The 20105-nt window shown below is 34.6% G+C and overlaps 1 protein-coding gene and 1 long non-coding RNA gene across 2 annotated transcripts; one reads left to right on the forward strand and one right to left on the reverse strand.

The window, feature by feature from the left end:
- Positions 1-10729: 10729 nt before the first annotated feature.
- Positions 10730-13507, reverse strand: LOC115986148 (receptor-like protein kinase FERONIA). The gene has a single exon (XM_031109005.1). It carries the CDS (start codon positions 13427-13429, stop codon positions 10730-10732), a length of 2700 nt encoding a protein of 899 aa, XP_030964865.1. The 5' UTR covers positions 13430-13507.
- A 1985-nt stretch (positions 13508-15492) lies between these two features.
- On the forward strand, positions 15493-17312 carry LOC115986162. The gene is made up of 2 exons (XR_004090609.1): positions 15493-15638; positions 16939-17312. It is a non-coding gene; the product is annotated as an uncharacterized LOC115986162 (long non-coding RNA).
- The last annotated feature ends 2793 nt before the right edge of the window (positions 17313-20105 follow it).

Raw genomic sequence — 20105 nt, forward strand, 5'->3', positions numbered from 1 at the left:
TGCTGTAACAGCCTGTAGAGCCAATTTCAAAAAATCATATCTAACTTAATTCTGATCGGAATTGTCTCGTTCTTGTGTTTAAATTGAGCCCCGGACGTTTATTTTCTGGAAAAATTAACCTCATTCACAGATTCATAATATTCTGAGAGATATCAATGAAATGGTGAGTAGATGTCATTTGTTAGAAAATGGTTTCAGCACAATTAACATTAAAAGGTCCCAAATTAGCTCCCAATTAACATTAAATGGCTTTAATCACTCCCATTTCAGACTTAATTGATTCCAAATTTACTCTAATTAAAAGATAATTGCACAAATTACTCATTGAATAATTAATGTTTAACTATCTAATTAATTAGGTATATGCAACCTCACCATAAAATGTAGTCTTAATCAATCAAATTATGACACATCATTGATCTCAAATTGATTACACTTATAACCAATTGAAATCAATTGTTTATAATCACATATAGTCAGACTCAATTTGTGATAATGAATCTCAGCCATTAAAACTTGATTTGATAGTAACTTTCAATTTGGTGGTCCGATTAGGGTTTATGACTAGTCGATTTGATTGTTACAATATCAAGATCATTTTAGTGAAATGAGATTAAGGATCTAATGGTCAGAATCAAAATGTATATTTTCAAGGCAAAATTACCCTTTTACCCTCCAAATAAGGTTAAATACGGGTTGCAAAATGAGGTGTCAACAAATGCCCTAGCCCACTTATATATATATATATATATATATATATATAAACGGGTCAGATTTTAAGGAGCCACACTTGACCCACCAACCCCTTATTTCCCCACCACACACCACACATTCACAAATATCTCTTCTCTCAGCTAGCCACCTTCCTTCCTCATTTGTTTTGTTTCTTTTTCTCACAAACACACACTCCTCTCTTCACTCCCTCACACTCCCACGGTACCCACTCCACACCACCACATCCACCATCATTTTTCTAGCAAAACCACCGGAAAACTCTCTAGTAACATCTAAGTCACCTTCATCTATTTTGATTTAAGGTAAGACTCCCAATATTTTGGTGGGTTTATATGCTTTTACTTGAGGTTATGTTTATCTAAGCTTTAATGATAATACCCATGTGATTTATGAGCATTAGAAGTGATATTTATGTGTTCTTATGTATGTGTTTTAGTCTTGGTGGATGTATTTGATGAGTGGGTTTATGATTTTTGCAATGGTGGTTAGCTAAGTGGTGAAGATTTGGGAGTTTTGGCTTTCTAATGTGAAATAGTTGATGAATCTAATTTTTATTGTGTATTTGGAGGTAATGGAGGATTTACATTTGGGGATTGTAATGGTGGGTATTGTTATATATGTTGTTGTTTTGTGGGTCTCTTGAAAATGACATGTATATTGAGGAAGAAATTCATAAAGTGTTAAGATCTCTTATGGTAAAGGTGAAGCTTGGAATGACATGATGATAAGTTGGAGTCTATGCCTTGTAATGAAATTGTTGAGAAACTTTAGAAGTGGAATACATTATTTGTGAGGTTAAATGCTAGGCTTGCCTAATTTATTTCTTAGTTAGCAATTTCTAATAGGTATCTAGATACAATTTCAAGCTTTATGCTTATTTTGATAGGTTTGCTTGGTATTGTTTAGGTTCTAGCTAATTTCATTTGGAGCTTGGAAAATTAGGCTTTTGCGGATTGTGAGGTAAGTAGCTTTTTAATGGGATTTTTCTTTTGGAAAATATCCATGTTGCATAAACATTGTTTTTGGGTCAAACACATTTTGGAAAATTAATGGTGGAACTATGTTTTTCTAAAAAGTATTGTGTTGTGACCCTACTATATATGATTATATATGAAAGTGCATATTTTTATTGCATATGGGAAATTGCATGATTTGTTAGCATGGAAAAGACTAGAATTTTTTATTAAATTCTTGAGAATGCGTTTTATGGATTTATTGCATTATTTGCAAGAATATAAAGATGCTTTATCTTGACCTATGTTATTTGGGAAGTTAATACAAAATATTTTTGACAAGAAATGAGTTGAAGGCTTTGAGAACCTTGTGAATATCTTGGGCATTCAAATATTTTATGAAACTACTTGGAAGTGAATTATGGATTTTGAATTAAAGGTAATTTGTGAGCTCTTTATGTTCTACCCATGGGCTGTGACATGTGATTACCTTATGATTATCTAGCTAGATACTATAGTCTGTGTGGCATTGGTATCTTAGCACCCGTCTTTGTGATGGTTATTGAGTTCCGTCTTTGTGACGGCGATGAGTTTTGTCTTTGTGATGGCATATTGAGTTTCAACTATATATCGACGATGAGTTCCGTCTTTGTGATGGCAGATTAGTTTCATCTTTGTGATGGCATATTGAGTTCTGACTGTGTGTTGGCGATGAGTTTCCTCTTTGTAATGGCAAATTAGTTCCGTCTTTGTGATGGCATTGTCATGTGGCCTTGGGTTTGGAATTGTATTGTTATTGCTCACAAATTATAGTATGTAGTTTCATGAGAGCATTTTGAGAAGCTTTGTGCCATATCATTTTATTCATTCTTGTCATATTATTTTTGGAAATGGTTTTGTAGAAATTATTTGGAAATTCCAAAATTAAAACATGATTTGTAAATTGTTATCATCATGAAACTTGTGTTTCCCCCACCCCCATTAATTATGCTACTTATTGGGCACTGTCTCATTCCATTAATTTACAAACTTTTTCAGAGTAGGCAACTATCGTTTTAAGACAGCTTTTTAGTGGCTAGCAGTAGTTAGACTAACTGTTGATGGAGGCTGACTTTTGTAATGGAGACATTAGATGATGTACAACTTAGAATAGGCTTGACTCATTCTTCTGTATATTATAGTGGCTGTGATGTTATTCCCACTGATGGGATAAGCTGATGATATGTAATTATGCATTCAAACCTCTATTCTTTTGTGGCCAATGGTCCTTGTAATTATTGCTTAGAGCTTTGACTTACATTGAGAGTATATTCAATGGAATTATTATGATAATCCTTAATATTGGTACTTGATATGATTTATGTGGATTGGATTGTCAAAAAGGAAAAATCTACAGGTACTTGAGATGTCTTTCTCATGCTTTGCACCCTTTGGGTTTGGGGCATGACACCATGAACTTGAGTTCCATAAAAAAAAAATTCAGCAATTTCGAAGGCTATTTTTTCAAAAAAAATTGAGTTTATAAACTTAAGTTAAACAGCAAACTCGAGTTTCACAAACTCGAATTTCAAAAAGGTATTAGATTACTAAATATTTCACAAACAGTGGTATATTGCAAAATATTTTGCAAAAGAGTGGTATTTGGCCGTTAATTCTCTTCTTAAAAAATAAATACATACTTAATTCAAAGTAGCATGTGATTAATATATTACAATTGTATTCTATTGATTCATGCAAATATGTCTCTTCCCAAGAAATTCACGGTTTGGCCTATAAATACCCTTGGACGTTTATTTGAACAATACATAATCTTTATCTCCACAGACACAATTATGTAGTCTTTGATCACCACCCTAAAGGGGCTGCCATCCATGTTTAGGACAAACAATCCAGTCCATCAAAAATGCTCTTAGTCATTCAACCCCCAATTTAGTTTTGTCATTGGTCAAACTCCTTGTTGGTTTTTCATTACCAAATCTATTTCCCTCAAAGGGTCTGTTTGAATATAGCTTATTGCAGAAAATTGAAAACTGAAAATACTGTAGCAAAATAATTTTTAAATGTGTGAATAGTTCCGTGAGACCCAGTTTTAAAGTTATTTTTGCTGAAAAAAGTACTTGTGGGTCTCGTGAACTGTGCACGAGACCCACACAAAAAACGCAGATGCGCATCTGCTTTCCTTTTCAGTGCAATCCAAACGTGCACCAAATTTTATTTTCCTTCGCTAATTAAGCTCCACTCTCTCTCTACCTACAACCTCTTCACCTTCATATCCAATGAGCTCCAAACAAACAAAAAATCTCATCCAAATTTAAAAATGAAAAAAACTATATTTTAAAAAGGATATGGGGGATCAGAGGTCATAATTAGGCGGGTCGGTTGTGTGTGTGGGGATCTGGTAGGATGTGTGTAAATGGATTGAGTTGTGAGAGGTGAATTTTTTTTTTTTTTTTTTTTTTTCATTTTTATTTGAAAATATTTTACATAAAAAAAAAAAAAAATTTACAATGAAAAAAATGGAGTAGTTATAATTTTTTTTGGTCTGCAAATATTCTTGAACTTGCATGGTCCTGCCATCAATCATATGTTGGGGCCCATGTGTTGTAAAAGGGCTACTGTATACACTAGAAGTAGAATATATCCATTTTTCCTAATATGGAGGGTTATGGAATGAGATATGAGTTTGAAAAGTAGGTTCCTTAGAGCATTTCCATCAGCTGTTCTATAAAAATGCCATTTTGACACACAAAAAGGCTCACTTTATTATTTTACCACATCATTTTACAATATCTCCTACATCACATGTTTTATTCTTCAATTCCATACATTAAAATAATATTTACAATACATTAAAATATTATATTAACTCCTTCTCAACAACAACAACAACAATACAACCACCGCTACCGCAACAACGGCCACCAACAACAATCATTGCCGCAACAACAACACCGATAGCCACCACCGACACAAACCCATTACCAGACTCATACCCACAACAAATCCACAGCCACCACCGACACAAACCCTCATCCACCATTACCACAAACCCACAACCACCACCGGCATAGACCCATAACCAACAACACCACAAACTCACAGCCACTATAGCCGGAATCCTCCCACAAATTAAAAATCGAAAACCATGAAATTAAAAAAATAAAAATAAAAACACAAATCCCCACAGCAAGGTTTGATATGCACTGAACGCCGAGAGAGAGAGAGAGAGAGAGAGAGAGAGAGAGAGCAAAGAACACCAATCCAAAACGCCGACCCACAACCCACACAACCACTACTGAATCCACCATCAAATCATAACAAAAAAAGAAAAGAAAAGAAATCATTGCGATAGAGATCGGCCTACCTTGATGCTCTGGCCTGGGTTTCGTCGGAGAGGGAGGCAAAGATATCGAGAGAGAGAGAGAGAGAGAGAGAGCAAAGAAATGGTCTGATGTCTATGCAAGAATGAGAAAACATGGAAGAGCGAAAATAAAACTAAAAGAAAGAGGCCCCCACCTAAATAAAAAAATAATATATGTTTTACAATTAATGAACAATGTGATCTCAAATTCAAGATTGCACTGTTCATCAATGCCAAATATTTTGGCATTTAAAACACCTGATGATGATGGTTTTTTAGTTTTTGGTGTGTCAAATGCCAAATATTTGACATTTGACACACCTGATGGGAATGTTCTTATATATATATATATATATATATATCTTATTAAATATGTTATTTTCCTTTTTTTTTTTTTTTAGAAGAAATATGTTATTTTCCTAAATCTACGCTAAGTGGCAAATAATTTTTATTAGTTTTTTAATAGAAAAAAGGAATAATGAAAACTAATTTTCAAATTGATCCTATGAAAGTGTCACACAAGAAATACCTTAAATTTATTTGCTTTGGCCCATAAGACTTTTAGTGTGCTTGCCCTAGGTCAATGGTTTGCACATTTTTCTAAATTAAAAAAAATTAAAAAGACTTACGCATGCTTAACCAACATATAATTTTAATGGGATTTTAATATTAGGTAAATTTCGTTCTCAAAAAAAAATAAAAAATAAAAAATACTAGGTAAATTTCCTGCTTTAGGGGTTTTTATTTTTTTTTAGAGACGGAGGGGGGGGGGGGGGACAAAACATCGGCCTTAATTAAAATATTATTTCTGGTGGTTTTTTTTTTTTTAGAATTCCTGGTTTGTTTTTTAATGTAGTTCTTTCTTTGAGCATAAGGTACAAGAACATGTCCACTTCTACAAACTGTCCTTGTCAACCAAAAAGCAACAAGTGTTTGCATTATTTATTTTTTATTTTTATAGAAAGAGTGCTTGCATTATTGATCCTATAGTTACTTTTCTTTTTTAATTGAACCACTATTTGGCAAAGAATAAAAAGAAAAGAAAAGAAAGTGAAAGTGAAAGCACTAAGTTGTCTAAGTTGTCTCAATGACAACTTAGTGCTATTTTCTTTAGGAAAAAAAAAAATAGTGTTATTGAGACAACATTTTCATAATAAAGTTTATGCAGTAAGTTGTTATTAGTTCTCATTTGGACTTACTAGTGGCATTATTATTATTATTATTATTTTATCTACCATTAATAACTTGTCATATAGACTTTATTGTGAATTTTTTTGTAAAAATGTTATATCCATAACTTGCATTAAGAGAAGTAATTAAAACAAAGAATTCTTATATATATATATATATATATATATATATTATCATTTTTGGTAATTTGCAATTCAAATCTCCATTTTTATAAGTGTTAACCAAATACTCAACTTAAAAAAAAAATACTTTTTAACAATTTTTACCAAATACTTTACTTTTTAAAAAAATCCAATTTTATACTGGACTTTTTAAAACTACCACTTTCTCAAAAAGTACTGTTTGAAACAGCCGAACCAAACTCACTCAATTCAGCATAAAAGATTAAAAAAAAGTCTTCAATAAATTTTTTTTTTTTTTTAATTTTTTTTTAACTCTTTTGTTGACACATTGGTTCATAAAATACTGTACACCAATGCCGTGAAAGACACCGCTACCCCTACCGACAGCAGAAATTTATGTAATATGTATGACTGAAAATTTTGAAATGGATAGACATTGAGCGAAAGAAAGTAGAGAGTCCATTTATTTAGGTATATGAAGTTAGTTTATGTATAGTTTTCTTCGTATAAGAAAAGAGTTTATGTATTACTTTATTATAAAATTCTAATCCTTTTTACTTGTACTTTTACTGATCTCAGTTTTTAGACTAAAATATATGACGCCTAAAATTTGGACATGTTTTTGTTATAAATTTCTAGGTTTCAAAATTTTCGTACTAGCTCTTTATGTTTGATTTATTTTCATATTAACATTGTTATCAATTTCTGTCTGTAATCAGATTGTTCATAATATACCTTTCTGCCAATAACAGTAAAATTCTTACAATTCTGAACATTTTAAAACTAGTATTTCATAATGTAATTAAATATGAAGGACACTTAACGGTCAGATTACTAATAAAAATGGAGTATAATATGAAAATATAATCAAATATGAAGGTGCAAAATTAAAAGTTTGAAATATAAAGGGTCAAATAAAATATTAAAAAACCCAAACTTTAAAGGCCCAAAATGTATTTTAGTCTACCTTTTACGCCAAACAATTGAATGAATTTAAGTTACTTCGAGAATAAATTTTTTTTTTTTAATTTTTTTTTTCTATTTAAATTCAATAGTTACAACTTACAACAATTGGGAATGTCAGATTTGAATCATGTATGTCTCCGTTATAAATACTAAGAGATTTGTGATTTCTCTCCTATAACATGTTTCTCGCTAGAGATTGAGATTTTCAATAGTATATTTAGTGAGAGTATTTCAATAGCGTCTTGGCTTTGCAATTCAATTGTCGATTGCAAATCCTACTACAACAAGAAATTTGAAGATTTGTGATTATCTTTATGGTATCCAGCAGCAATCTAATACATTCATGGACAAAAAAGGTGTTTGGATGAAATCTTCTCTCAAAGGTAAGTCCATTTGGATAGGGTAAAGGTATGCAGGCTACAAGGATTTCTCTTAGGGGTAATAGATAGTCTTTCCTTTGTTCTATCATATTAGGGTTAATTTTTTGTTTTTATACAAGTAGTAATCGATGGTTGGTTGGCTCCAAGAATATTCAGGGAAAAAAAGTGGAAATTCTTGGGCAAACTTACTCAACCAAGTTTTAGAAAAATTTTAGGAAAACTATTAGAGTGTCCATAATGGTTTATGCATCCTATTCTATTTTACCATCCTAAAAAGTCATTTTATCAATTATACAATACAATTTTACAATTCATCCAGCATCCCAAGTTTTATTTTACTATACTACACATTAAAATAATATAAAACAAAATAAAAATAATATAAATACATTTCTCACTTCTCTATTTCTCTCTCTCTCAACCACCCACCACCACCACCACCGTCTAGCTTCTTAGTCACACCACCCACCTTCGCTGAGCAAAATCCATCCAAAATCAAAATCCACCACCCTAAAGCAATGCCACCACCATCAAACCAAAAACAAATGATCAAACCCAAACCAAAAACAAACGATCAAACCAAAACCAAAACCAAACGATCAAACCCATAAAAAAAAAACACCATTGGAGCCACCACCCTAAAGCAACGCCATCACCATCAAACCAAAACCAAAAACAAAAGCAAACCCATTGAAAAAAAAAAAATAAAATAAAAAATTCACCATCGGAGCTACCGACGATCAACCCAATCGATCCACCCACCGATTCAAACCCACTAATCAACTGATCCAAACCCACCATCAATTGATCCCAGCCCACCAATCCAAACCCAGCCCGCCTGTCCACACTGATCCAACCTCCAAAATCCAAAACCCAGCGTCAGTGCAAGCTTTGAACAAGAGAGATGTGAAAGAGGGAGTGAGGAGGTAGGAGCTGTTGTGAGAGACAGAGAGAGGAACTGAGAGTCAGAATGAGAGAGAGAGATGAGAGACCGTGGAGAGAGAAAGGTTTATGCATAAAATATTAATATACCTTTTACCATTGAGCTACAATGCGGTTCTACATTTAGAACCGCACTGTAGCACAAATGTTTCTTTTTTTACAATAGTTACATTTTACAACATCTAATGGAGGGGGAATTTTGGGTTGAATGGTTTCTATAAGCTCAAATTTGGCATTTAGGCTGTGTTTGGTTCGTGTAAAAGCATTTCCGGAAAATATTCCATTTTTCGGAAATGCTATTTTCCGGAAAGGAAATGTTTTCATGTGTTTGGTTGCATTTCAAAAAAATTTCCGAAAAATATTTTCCGATGTTTGGAAAAGAAGAAGGAAAAGGCAAGCCCAGAAAAAAAATCATCAACGATTGACTGGCTAGTTCAACGAGGGGCGAGATCGCGATCGACGCTTGACTGGGTTCGACGGTGTGGTGCTTCGCAAGCTCCAGTCTGACGACCGCGCCTTCGATCGCGATCTCGCGAAGGCAAGATCGCGATCGACGGCGCGATCTCGCGAAGCATCGATCGCGATCTCGGATCGCGATCGACGGTGTTGGTGCATGCGAACGACGCGGACTGGAGCTCGGGGTTCGCCGGCGATCGTCGGACTGGATTGGAGCTCGAGGGCCTCTTCTCCCTCTCGCGCGCTCGTTCTCTCTTTCTCTCTCTCTCTGGAATTCATTTGAAGTGAAAATAGGAACGAAAATTCATTTCCGTAGTCAAAGCCTTTTTTTTTCGGTCAACAGAAAATCAATTTCTGGAAAATCCTATTTTTCGGACCAACCAAACACCCGCATTTCCGGAAAAGCATTTCCGGAAATGATTTTCACCCAAAACAAACACACCTTTAGCCATTCCGTTGCTTATGCTCTTATGTATAACCGAAATTCAAATTTTGATGATCCTGCTTATAATTTCACTTGACACACTGAATCTTACTCAACTGAGATCTCTGCAGTAGGACTTGAATTCTTTCTTCTAAACCTGAGCCTCAATGACTCTGGGAAATTATAATTTAGATGAAATTGAAATACATTGAAATTTCCCCCTTTATCAATTCCAAGACAAAATGCCTTAAAATAGACTCGAGACCCTTTTTTTTTTTTAAATAAAATTTTTTTGAGAGAAGACTTGAGAATGGAAATAATGAAAACTAATTTTCAAATTGATCCTGAGTGTCTAATAATTTCCCACCCTCATGTTGTCTAATGCCTAAATTTATTGGCTTTGGCCCATAAAACTTTTTAGTGTGCTCCCTACCTTTCCCTAGGTTTAGAGTCGGCTTACACATTTTTCTTAAAAAGAAAAAAGAATAGACTTACACATGGAGGAAATTTGCCATTTAACATTATTTTTGGAACAATTTAGTTGTCAGGTTTGCAAAACTATTTAGTTGTCAATGAAGAAACTCGAGTCTCTAAGCCTCGAGTTCCAAGTGTGGGTTCTTCTTATGCATGCATGGGTGGGTCGAGATCTCCTCAATTTGCTTTTTTCTTCTTTCTTTGTATGCTTTATGGAACTTGAGTCTCTCAGACTTGAGTTTCTTCACTAAACTCTAGTCTCTAAGGCTCGAGATGCTAATTTGCTAAAATGTTTTAAAAACTTGCCAGCAACTAATGAAATAATTGCTAAAATCATGTTAAATGGTAAATTTCCCCCTGCATACCCAAACATATAATTTTAATGTTTTTTTTATTATTTATTTTTTATGTTTTCTAATGTTAGGTAAATTTCCTGCCGTAGAGTTTTTTTTTTTTTGGAGTAAAAATCAGCATTGAGATATTAGTTCTGGTTTGTGGTTCGTTTAATATAGTTCTTTCTTTGAGCAAGAGGTACAAGAATATGTCCACTTCTTCAAGCTGCCTTGTCAACCAAAAATCAACCAGAGTGCTTGCATTATTGATTCTATAGTTCTTTTTTCTTTTTTAAATTGAACCACTAACTGGCTGGCAAAAAAAGGAAAAAAAAAAGAAAAAAGAAAAAAAGAAAAAAAGTAAGAAAAGTGAAAGTGAAAGCATTTGTAGCATTATGGTTCTTCAACTTTAGGGATTTCAATTGCAAATTTCTCCGGTGTGGTATATGGTCCGCACCTACTTAGATCCGGCAATTGCACTTCAATACGTGGCAAGGCATTGTACTCAGAAGCTGCAAAAAAACAACCTAGCTTTGGTGATTTGACCCACTTCAGCCCCACCTTCTCACTTAAAAATCTAAGAAGCTCTTTATGTGATGTACTTCTGTTCCAAAGTGTTGGACACGATTGCCCCATCTCACCTTTCTTCCTTGGTCTTAACACCACCTGATTTTCTCCCACACATAGCGGAACTTCCTCATTAATCATGACCCTGTGGCCTCCATCATCAGCAATTTCTTGCAACTCCTTTGCAAACTCAAGAGCCCTCAACACTTCAACCATTTCGGGTCTTTGATCTCTATCTTCACACACACATTTATATGCGATATTTGCATACATCTTCAAAGACTCCGGTGACATTAGATCAATCAGATGAGGATCAATGATCTGATCAAGTTTACCTTCTTCAAAACACAAACTGGCCCAAGAGGCCAAACTTTGTTGCTCATAATCTAAGCCCATATCCACTGCTGGTCTAGCACACAACACCTCAAACAACACCACCCCAAATCCATAAACATCAGACTTTACAGTTAAATGGCTGGTCCAAAAATACTCGGGGTCCAAATAACCAAACGTTCCCTTCACATCAGTAGTGACGTGGCTCATTGACAGTCTTGTAGGGCCCAATCTTGAAATCCCAAAGTCCGAAACTTTGGGTACCCAATTTTGGTCCAAAAGAATGTTGCTAGTCTTGACATCGCGGTGTATGATTGCGTGCTCCTCACCTTCATGAAGGTACAATATTCCCCGAGCAGCACCAATGCAAACCTCCAACCTCTGCTTCCATGACAATGGAGGATTATCTGTGTTGTAAAGATGATCATGCAGTGCTCCGTGAGCCATTAACTCATATACAATGATCATGACCCGTTCATCGTTGCAGTAACCTATTAAAGATACCAGGTGGGGGTGGCGAAGCCTTGAAAGCATTTCGACCTCTGTCTGAAATTCGCGAAACCCTTGACTTGAAGTTGGCCCGAAAACCTTGATCGCAACTGGGGTGTGTTCATGATCGATGTAACCTCTCAATACATAACCACAGCTGCCTTTTCCAATGATAAGGTCCCGGTCAAAGTTGTTTGTGGCAGTCTTGATTTCTTGGAGAGTGAACCGACGGCCGACAGCTTGTAGAATTGGCGGTGTTTCACTTTTGATGGACTTTGTTCTCATCCTTCGCCAGATAATTGTTAAGCCCAAGAGAAATATGACAGATATAACACCTACAGTGGCTTCAATGAAGATTACTGATTTTGTGCCGCTCTTGGAATTCTTGTAAGGTAGTGGTTGTGGGGCACGTGATTTGAGCGGAGATGGGAAAGGGGAAGGAGGGTGTGGAACTTCAGGATTGGGAGCCGCGAGATTGGCATCAGAGTTATTCAATTTGAACAACTCGAGACCATTGAGGATAGCATCAGAATAATCAGAGCTTGAATTAGCATTAGGACGAAGCTCTATAAAGAGAGGGCTCTTACCATTACTCGTTTTATTTGGTATCATCACAACATAGTCCCTATATACCGGAATGCCTTGCCCACCGCTCCAAGTGATAACATCAGCAGAAATCTCCACTGTCTTATTTCTTATGGAAATTCGGAACCCATTGTTACTACTCTGCTTTACCTCCGGTTGGATTTTGCAGAAGTGGAGTCTCACGAGGTATTTGAACCCCGAGTCCACTGGCAATCTCCAAGTAAGATTGTACCGTTTGTTGTCTTCGGATGTTCTTGTAGTTCGGGCGGTCTGATAGACTTCCTTTGGTGCTGTGTAAGGAGGTATGCTTGTGTAGTTGATCTGAATTGCCCCATTACTAATAGAGTTTACATTTGAAGCAAGAAAGAAGTCGGTGTCATTAAGCCATTTCCGAAAAAGCTTGCCGGAGTCATTTATTGGTGAAATGGAGTGCCCACCTACGTTTAGTCGGTAAATCATCTCAAGAGCACTGTTGTTTTGGATATGGAACTGAGAGTTATGGCCGACAAGGCGTGCACCTTTATCCCCAAATTGACTGTAGTAAAGGCTGGTGGGCATCGAGACAATTTCAATCCCATTTATAAATGCATATGAAGTATTTGTAGATGGAGTGAAGGTTATGTTCAGTGTCTGATTCTGCAGCACATTCACGCAAAATTCTTTGACAAGGGATTTTGATCCTATACTGAAGTTGCTAAGTAGAGTGAAGGGACCAGTAGTAACAGTGAAAAAGGCCTTAGACATATCGAAATTATCATGGTATGTAGAAGGGTTAAAGTATAATCTTATGAATTTTTGGCCAGGACTAACACGAAATGTGTAGATGGATTGAGAATGAAAGATTCGAGCGGTTTTGTAAGGGTCATGGTCAATGGATGAGCCATGGGGATTGGAGAGTATAAAGGTGTTATTTGATTGTTCTAAGGAAACAAATTTTGAGTGAATACCTACATCTCCAGTCCACTCTCGGCCATCTGGGTCAGTTGAGATGCCGGAGGAGCCACAGTTAAGCATGATATCATTGATGGAGGAGGGCTTAGCAGTGACAGTAATTGTTAGGTAATAGAAGAAGAAGGACACTGAGAATAGGTAAAAGAAAAATCTACAAGAGTTTTGCATGGTAGACTGTGACAAAACTTAGAAGTGTATGTGAAGCTGCGACTGCGAGCGATATAAAACATGTACATCGGAGTGGAAGTGTACATAGCAGTGCGCGGGGAAGCCCGCGTAGATGGTCAAGAGAACCGTGTGGTTTCTTTTTGGATATAGAGATGGCTACAATTATTCTTTGGAAATCGGAGAGTAGTGACTCTTGGTCCTCTAAGAGAGCAAAAAGGTAGGACTTCTCAGTTGATTAGTAAAAGTATACGTCAAAAAGCACACCTTGCATAGTATTTTTAATTATTAGTCAAAAGCTCACTAAAGTTACAAAAGAGTGTGGAAAACTAACCAGCACGTGAAAGAAGTTCTTTATTATTGCCACAAAGATGGAGTTGATCTTCAAACCTTAAAGCAATAATGCAAATAATAAAACAGAGAGTTGGGCTGTTGTTGGCATAGTAACAATTTAAATTTAACGTGTTAGTCTCAAATAAATATTATACGCACTATCATAATTTCCAAGATAATTAAACACTTATAAACCCACGATTATTTATTTTTATTTTTTTACAAGACTCCTATCTTAAGCACACATTCTCAACCAATTAGTAATGTATGAAACTTATCTCATGGAGCTTGTCTATACGGGCAAAACTGGAGCAATGACTCTCGTCAAACCAGAGGGCAACGTAAGTGAGTCATAACATAAGTGTGTTATGACTCACTTATGTTATTCCTATATTCGATGCCAATAATAGGGCCCTCAACATCTTTTTTTTTTTTTTTTTTTTTTTTTTTTTTTTCTTTTATTTTATTTTATTTTATTTTTTATTATGAATAATAAAATTGTATTAAATAAAATAGAGCCCCTATGCCTTGAATTTAGTAAACAAGCTAGTGATTGTTTCTTGTTGCCATTTAAACGTAGTTACGAGGGCAAAATGTGCAAATTCTCTTTTCACGCAAATTATACAGTCTTCTGCTCTCTTTCTCAAACTAATTAAGAAAATGTCACTCTTTTGTAACTCAATTTTTTAAAAATCGAGTTTCAACTTAAAACTTGATTTTTGGACAATCGAGTTATAACAAACTGAAAATTATTTAAAAAAAAAAAAAATTGCTGGAACTCGAACTCCATGAACTTGAGTTCCATGCAATTTTTTAAAGCCCTATAGTGGAGTTTTAAAACATGCAATTTTTTTTTTTTTTTTTTTTAATTTTAAATTCAGATCGCTCCATAGGGACCCTATAGTGGCATTTTAAAGCCCTATAGTGGCGTTTTAACATGCAAGTTTTTTTCTTAAGTCTGATCGCTCCATTAGGGAGCCCTATATGGCATTTTAAATACCTACAATGGCATTTTTTTATGGAACTCGAGCTCCATGAACTCGAGTTCCATGCAACTTTTTTGTTTTTTATTTTATTTTATTTTTTTTAAGTTTTACCTATAACAGCGTTTCATGGAGGCCTATATTGGCCTTTTTTATGGAACTCGAGTTCATGGAGGCCTATAGTGGTTTTTTATTTTTATTATTATTTTTTTTTTTAAGTTTGACCGTCTCATACTTGATTTTCTACAAATCAAGTTTTACATTGAAACTCTATTTTGAGAAAATCGAGTTACAAAAGATAGACATTTCCCTAATTAGTTTGAGAAAGGGGGTAGAAGGCTATATAATTTGTGCGAAAAGGGCATTTGCCCAGATCCCTCGAAGTTATGAAGTGTGCAACAATTTCTCATTACATTCACTTGTTGACATGATCTATAATAAGCTATCATTTTATAAAAATGAAAATCGTGCATTTTAAATGCCAAAACATCTTTTAATTACATTGCAAAAAGATGAATGTATGTAATTGAACCCATTGGACAACTCCCACCTCAAAAATCTTGTATATGGAATCTCTCAATACAGAATGAAGGTAAAAAGAGAGAGCATAATTTCTGTCCGGAGCTAGCGTAAAACAGCTCTTTTACGTAGCTCTTTTACACCACCAATGATAAAGCACCACGTCAGTTCTTTAATGAAAACCCAATACACTAGCACACACAATCACAACTCAGACCTGGAGAACTAACGCCTGCACAATACTCTCAGAACTAGAGTATTTACGCCTAAACCCCAAATCAAATTCCTCCTCTCCTTTTAGCACCAGAGCTCCACCTGCCACTACCCCCATCTCACACGACAACTTTGGAATTGGCCCTGCCTCACTGAACCTCAAGGTTTGTTCTTTTATGATTTGCTATTTCCCCAAATTTTGGATTTTGAAATTTTGATGGGTTTGAGATAATTTTTTTGGATATCAATCTATTCATATTGGAGTGGGTTTTGTTGATTTGGTATGGATTTTGCTGTCTTTTTTAGTATTTTCATGGGTTTTAATTGGATTCTTTCAATGGTAGGTTCAAACCCTGAAAAAAAAAAAAAAAAAAAAAAAAAAAAAAAAAAAAAACCTGATTGAGTTTTATTTTTTAGCTAGCCTGGGTTCTTATGATTTTTATTTCGGCTCAAAATCATGATTCTTGTGTGCTTCTTTTTGAGTTATGAATTTTTTTTAAGCTTTTAATGTATTTGGATCCCCTGAATTGCTCTGCCCGTTGTTCTTTTGAAAGAATTCATTTAGTTAGTTGAATTGTTCTTTAAGTGGAGTTGAAAAATATGACAAGTTGACAACATCAAATGGAGAATATATGTTCTATTACTTCATTTTCTAAATCTTTTAGTAAATGGTGCCAACTTTAGCTTGTGGTTCAATCTTTAATTTGTCACTATTATTAATTTTGTTGTTGACAACTTATCTATCCGTCTAAACTTTTCAAATGAAACCTTTTACACCCATATGAATGATATTTGAACTCATGCTTCCTTGTAATTTCATAATAGGCTTTGGGTGCTGAATCAAAAACAGAAAAAACATGGGTGAGAAACTGCTGAACTGATCAGTGTACAAATGGTTTTTCTATTCACATGTTGAATAGCTACATTGTTGTCTTCCACCGTAATTACCTCTTGAATTCATATGATGTCAGTTTATCACTGTAATTATTCCTAGTTACCTTTTTTTTTTTTTTTGATGATTCAATAGTTGGGGGAGGGAGATTTGAACTTTGGATGTCACCTTTAGAAATACTAGGAGTCACTAATTGAGTTACAAGGCTCTTGGGTAAATTTATTAGAACTGTTTTTCGACAGATACCTATAATTTATTTATTGTTTCAGATATTACATTTCTTTGGCATTTCTAATTCATTGTAGAACATTATCATTGTCATTGGCATCTCACAATATGCTCATTGTGTTGTGATTAGATAGCACCTTCTCTCACCCCATATATAAGGTCATGAGTTCAAATCTCCTAGGTTTTTGTGAGTTGTGTTTGTAATTCCTTGATTTTCTCAAACTTGTAAATGGTTCATTGTCCTATTTTTTGCCCAATACTAATAGCAATAGCATTGATTTTCTGTGTTAATTTAAGGGTGTTTTGAAATTCTTTTGCTCACAGCTTCTCCTCTACATTAATAGGTCATAGGAATTGCTGGTATCAAGGGAGCAAGTAGGATTGATTTACTTGACCTGGAAACATATGATCTTACTAGCCGGGTTGCCTTGGGGGAAATGCAAATGACTACACTGATCAGAAGACCTTTACAAGATGTTGTGTTAGATGTATTGTTTTTAAAAGAAATTGGAAAAAGGATGCTGTGAATAGAAGCAACCATATGTTATTCATGAACTTGTCTTATCATTGTTCTGACTGTGTACAGGTCATTCTGATTTTATTATTTTGTTCTCTAGATGAAATGGATTTGATTTGGGGTGTGCAACACTTGGTTTTTGTTAAATGTCTGCATATAATGATTTCAATCTATATCATTCATTGTCTACAAGTAATTTTTTTTTTCTCTGTAGTTCAAAGAACAGTTGTGTTGTCATGATCATGGGGCTTGCACTTTTGTAGCTTCAAATGAATGTCATATCGATCTAAACATTAAAACTTCAGTGAGAGGAGTAGTTGTTGTGGATGATTAAACTTCAAGTTTGAAATAAATCAAACAAGTAAAATAGTTTCGCAAATGTGAATTTGTATTGATGAATATGTGGTACAATTCACTAAAATTACGAAAGAGTGATCATTTAATTTGATCTCCTTGAAAGACTTGTTGATTGGAATTGTGGTAATGTGATCCTGACTCAAACACCAAATATCCTTTAATTTGGCTAAAGAATATATCAAAGACTCTTGAAACAGAATTACAATGAATCTCTGGCTATAAGCTTATTAGAAATTCTTTATTCTTCATGTTCTTCGCATGTTCTTCATCTTCGAAGGTTTATGGTGGAAGTTCTTTGGGGTTTTTGGGGCTTAATTCCATAGAGCTTCTTTGATTTGTGGTTTGTTGAAGTTTCAGGAGGCTTTTGAGCTTGATTCCAGCAAACTTTAAGATCTAGGCAGGTAGTTTGGATGGTTTTGCTTTGAATGTTCTTCGATTTTGAGGTTGAAGTTCTTGAAGGCTTTGAGGCTTGATTCCTGTAGATTTTCAGTACTTCTGAGTGCTTCTAAATCTTCTTTGATGCTGCTTGTGCTCTAGATGTCTTGGTGGATGTCCAAATGCCTTAGGAAGGCTTCAATTTATAGTAGTTTGGAGGTGGGTGAGCGACACGTGTCAGAATCTGAATGGTGACACATGTCACAACCTGATTGGAGGAGCTTTAAGACTTTTCCTCCAAGACACATGGCATCGTTTGATTGGCCGAAATGTCTTAATTTTCAAGGTGACACATGTCAGCACCCGATTGGACTACTTATGTCATTGCTTACACACACCGATGTGTGATTGGTTTTTTGCATGCTTTTTATGCTTTTATTTCAATGACACTTAGTAAATCTCTGTTGGTTTTCGAATAGTGATAGCAGAACCTAATAGCAGTACGTGGCGCTTTGTAATTGACCGTACATTATGGACTTGGTAGTATGATGTGTCAACTTGTGATAGGTCGGGAATCTTCCTTCTCTACAACTATTTTCTGATTTTAACAATATTGGAGGGGTCCTCTCTCGATCACTTGAGCTAAAAAAAATCTTAGAGCCTAGCCAATGTCTTTTTTAATGTTAAATTTATCTCTTTGTCCATTCATGTAGGGGATTCAACATGATGCCTAACAAATCAAGAATTTGTAAAAAAACAAAAGGGATTGATTGAGATTTTCTTGATTGAAAGTTCATAACTTTTTGGTTGAATAATGTAGAACTTTGTATCAGGTTGAGATAGAAGTTGAGGTCTGGTTGTATCCTGTACAGCTGTGATATGTTTGGATCATGTGAATCTTTGAAAGAATGCAAGGTTTTAGATTGCCTTCTCATCTATTTACGAAAGTAAAAGTAAATGGAGGGTTTGATCTTTATATTATAAAATTTTTTGCAATATTTTTTCCCTCACCTCTCTGAATGTGTGTAATAGAATTTATACTTTGTATAGGGTCTATTGTATGATATTCGGATTATGTGCATGTTCATAACTGTCCCCAATCAAATAAGTTTGCTAATGGGTTTGCAAGCAAACCATCTCCTAAATATAGTTAATCAAGATTTTAAAAATAACAAAATTGGAGTATTCTCCAATTTTGTGAATTTCATTATATGGAGAGCAAAATTTGACCCCACCTAAATATGGTTGTTTATTTATAAGCAATGAAGAGTTGTAATAATAATAATAATAATAAACACATTTGAAAAGTGACTTATACCTTCATTGCCAAAGAAAATACACATTTTAAAGATCACTTATGCTGAAACAAACACTCTAAAATGTTGCCAAGGCTCTCTTCTTTTTCTACAAAATTTTCTAGTAAACACTTTTTCTTTTTCAATTGTTTCTTGAGCGAACGACTAGTTAGGACTTCAGTACAAGACATCACAACTATGATAATTGTGTGCAATAGGTACTTGTACAGAGTTAGTTAGAACAAGCATCAAAGTATTATACATTGTTAGTTGTAGTGTTGAGCTGTAATATGTGTACTTTGCGGTTAGTTACTTAGTTACTACTAACAGTACCACAGTAACTAGTATAAGACTGAGATGATTGTAACAAGAAGAATTGAATAAGAATGCATTTGTTTAGTTCTCATTGAGGCTAGCTTGGAGGTTGATTCCCTCGAAGAATCATTGGAGGACTTGTTCCCTCGAAGAACTACCATATTGAGTGAGTAAGAGAATTAGAGAGTTGAATCATTGAGGATTCTACCACGACCCTTCTTACTTGAGTAAATTCTTCAATAATAGAAAAAAAAAGTCTCACTTATCCCTCACTCAAGCAAGGTCTTTACAAAAAGTTTGCTTGTCCTTTGCTGGAGTGGAACTTAAATCGCTTGAGCAAAACTAAATTTTGCTAGAGAAAATTTAAATCTTGATCAAGTGAGATTTTGAAATTTTCAATTTAATTTTACATTACAATACACTCTATTCTTCTAATTACAACCATGTATAACTTCGATGTGGTAAAGGGTAGGAAATATTTGTCTAGTATAGATTATAGTATTATACAACTCTTTCATGTGATTACATAATTAGCATGCATTTGACAACAAACAGAAGAAAAATACAAACTATATCACAGTAAATTTATCATGGTCCATCCTAATATATTTGATTACAAGGGAAGAAGTATATTGTTCATAATCAATGACAA

Source organism: Quercus lobata, chromosome 1 (assembly GCF_001633185.2).
Source record: "Quercus lobata isolate SW786 chromosome 1, ValleyOak3.0 Primary Assembly, whole genome shotgun sequence".
Lineage (NCBI taxonomy): Eukaryota > Viridiplantae > Streptophyta > Magnoliopsida > Fagales > Fagaceae > Quercus > Quercus lobata.

Coding starts and splice junctions, on each gene's coding strand:
- LOC115986148 (XM_031109005.1), bottom strand. CDS start 13,429: ATGCAAAACTCTTGTAGATTTTTCTTTTACCTATTCTCAGTGTCCTTC.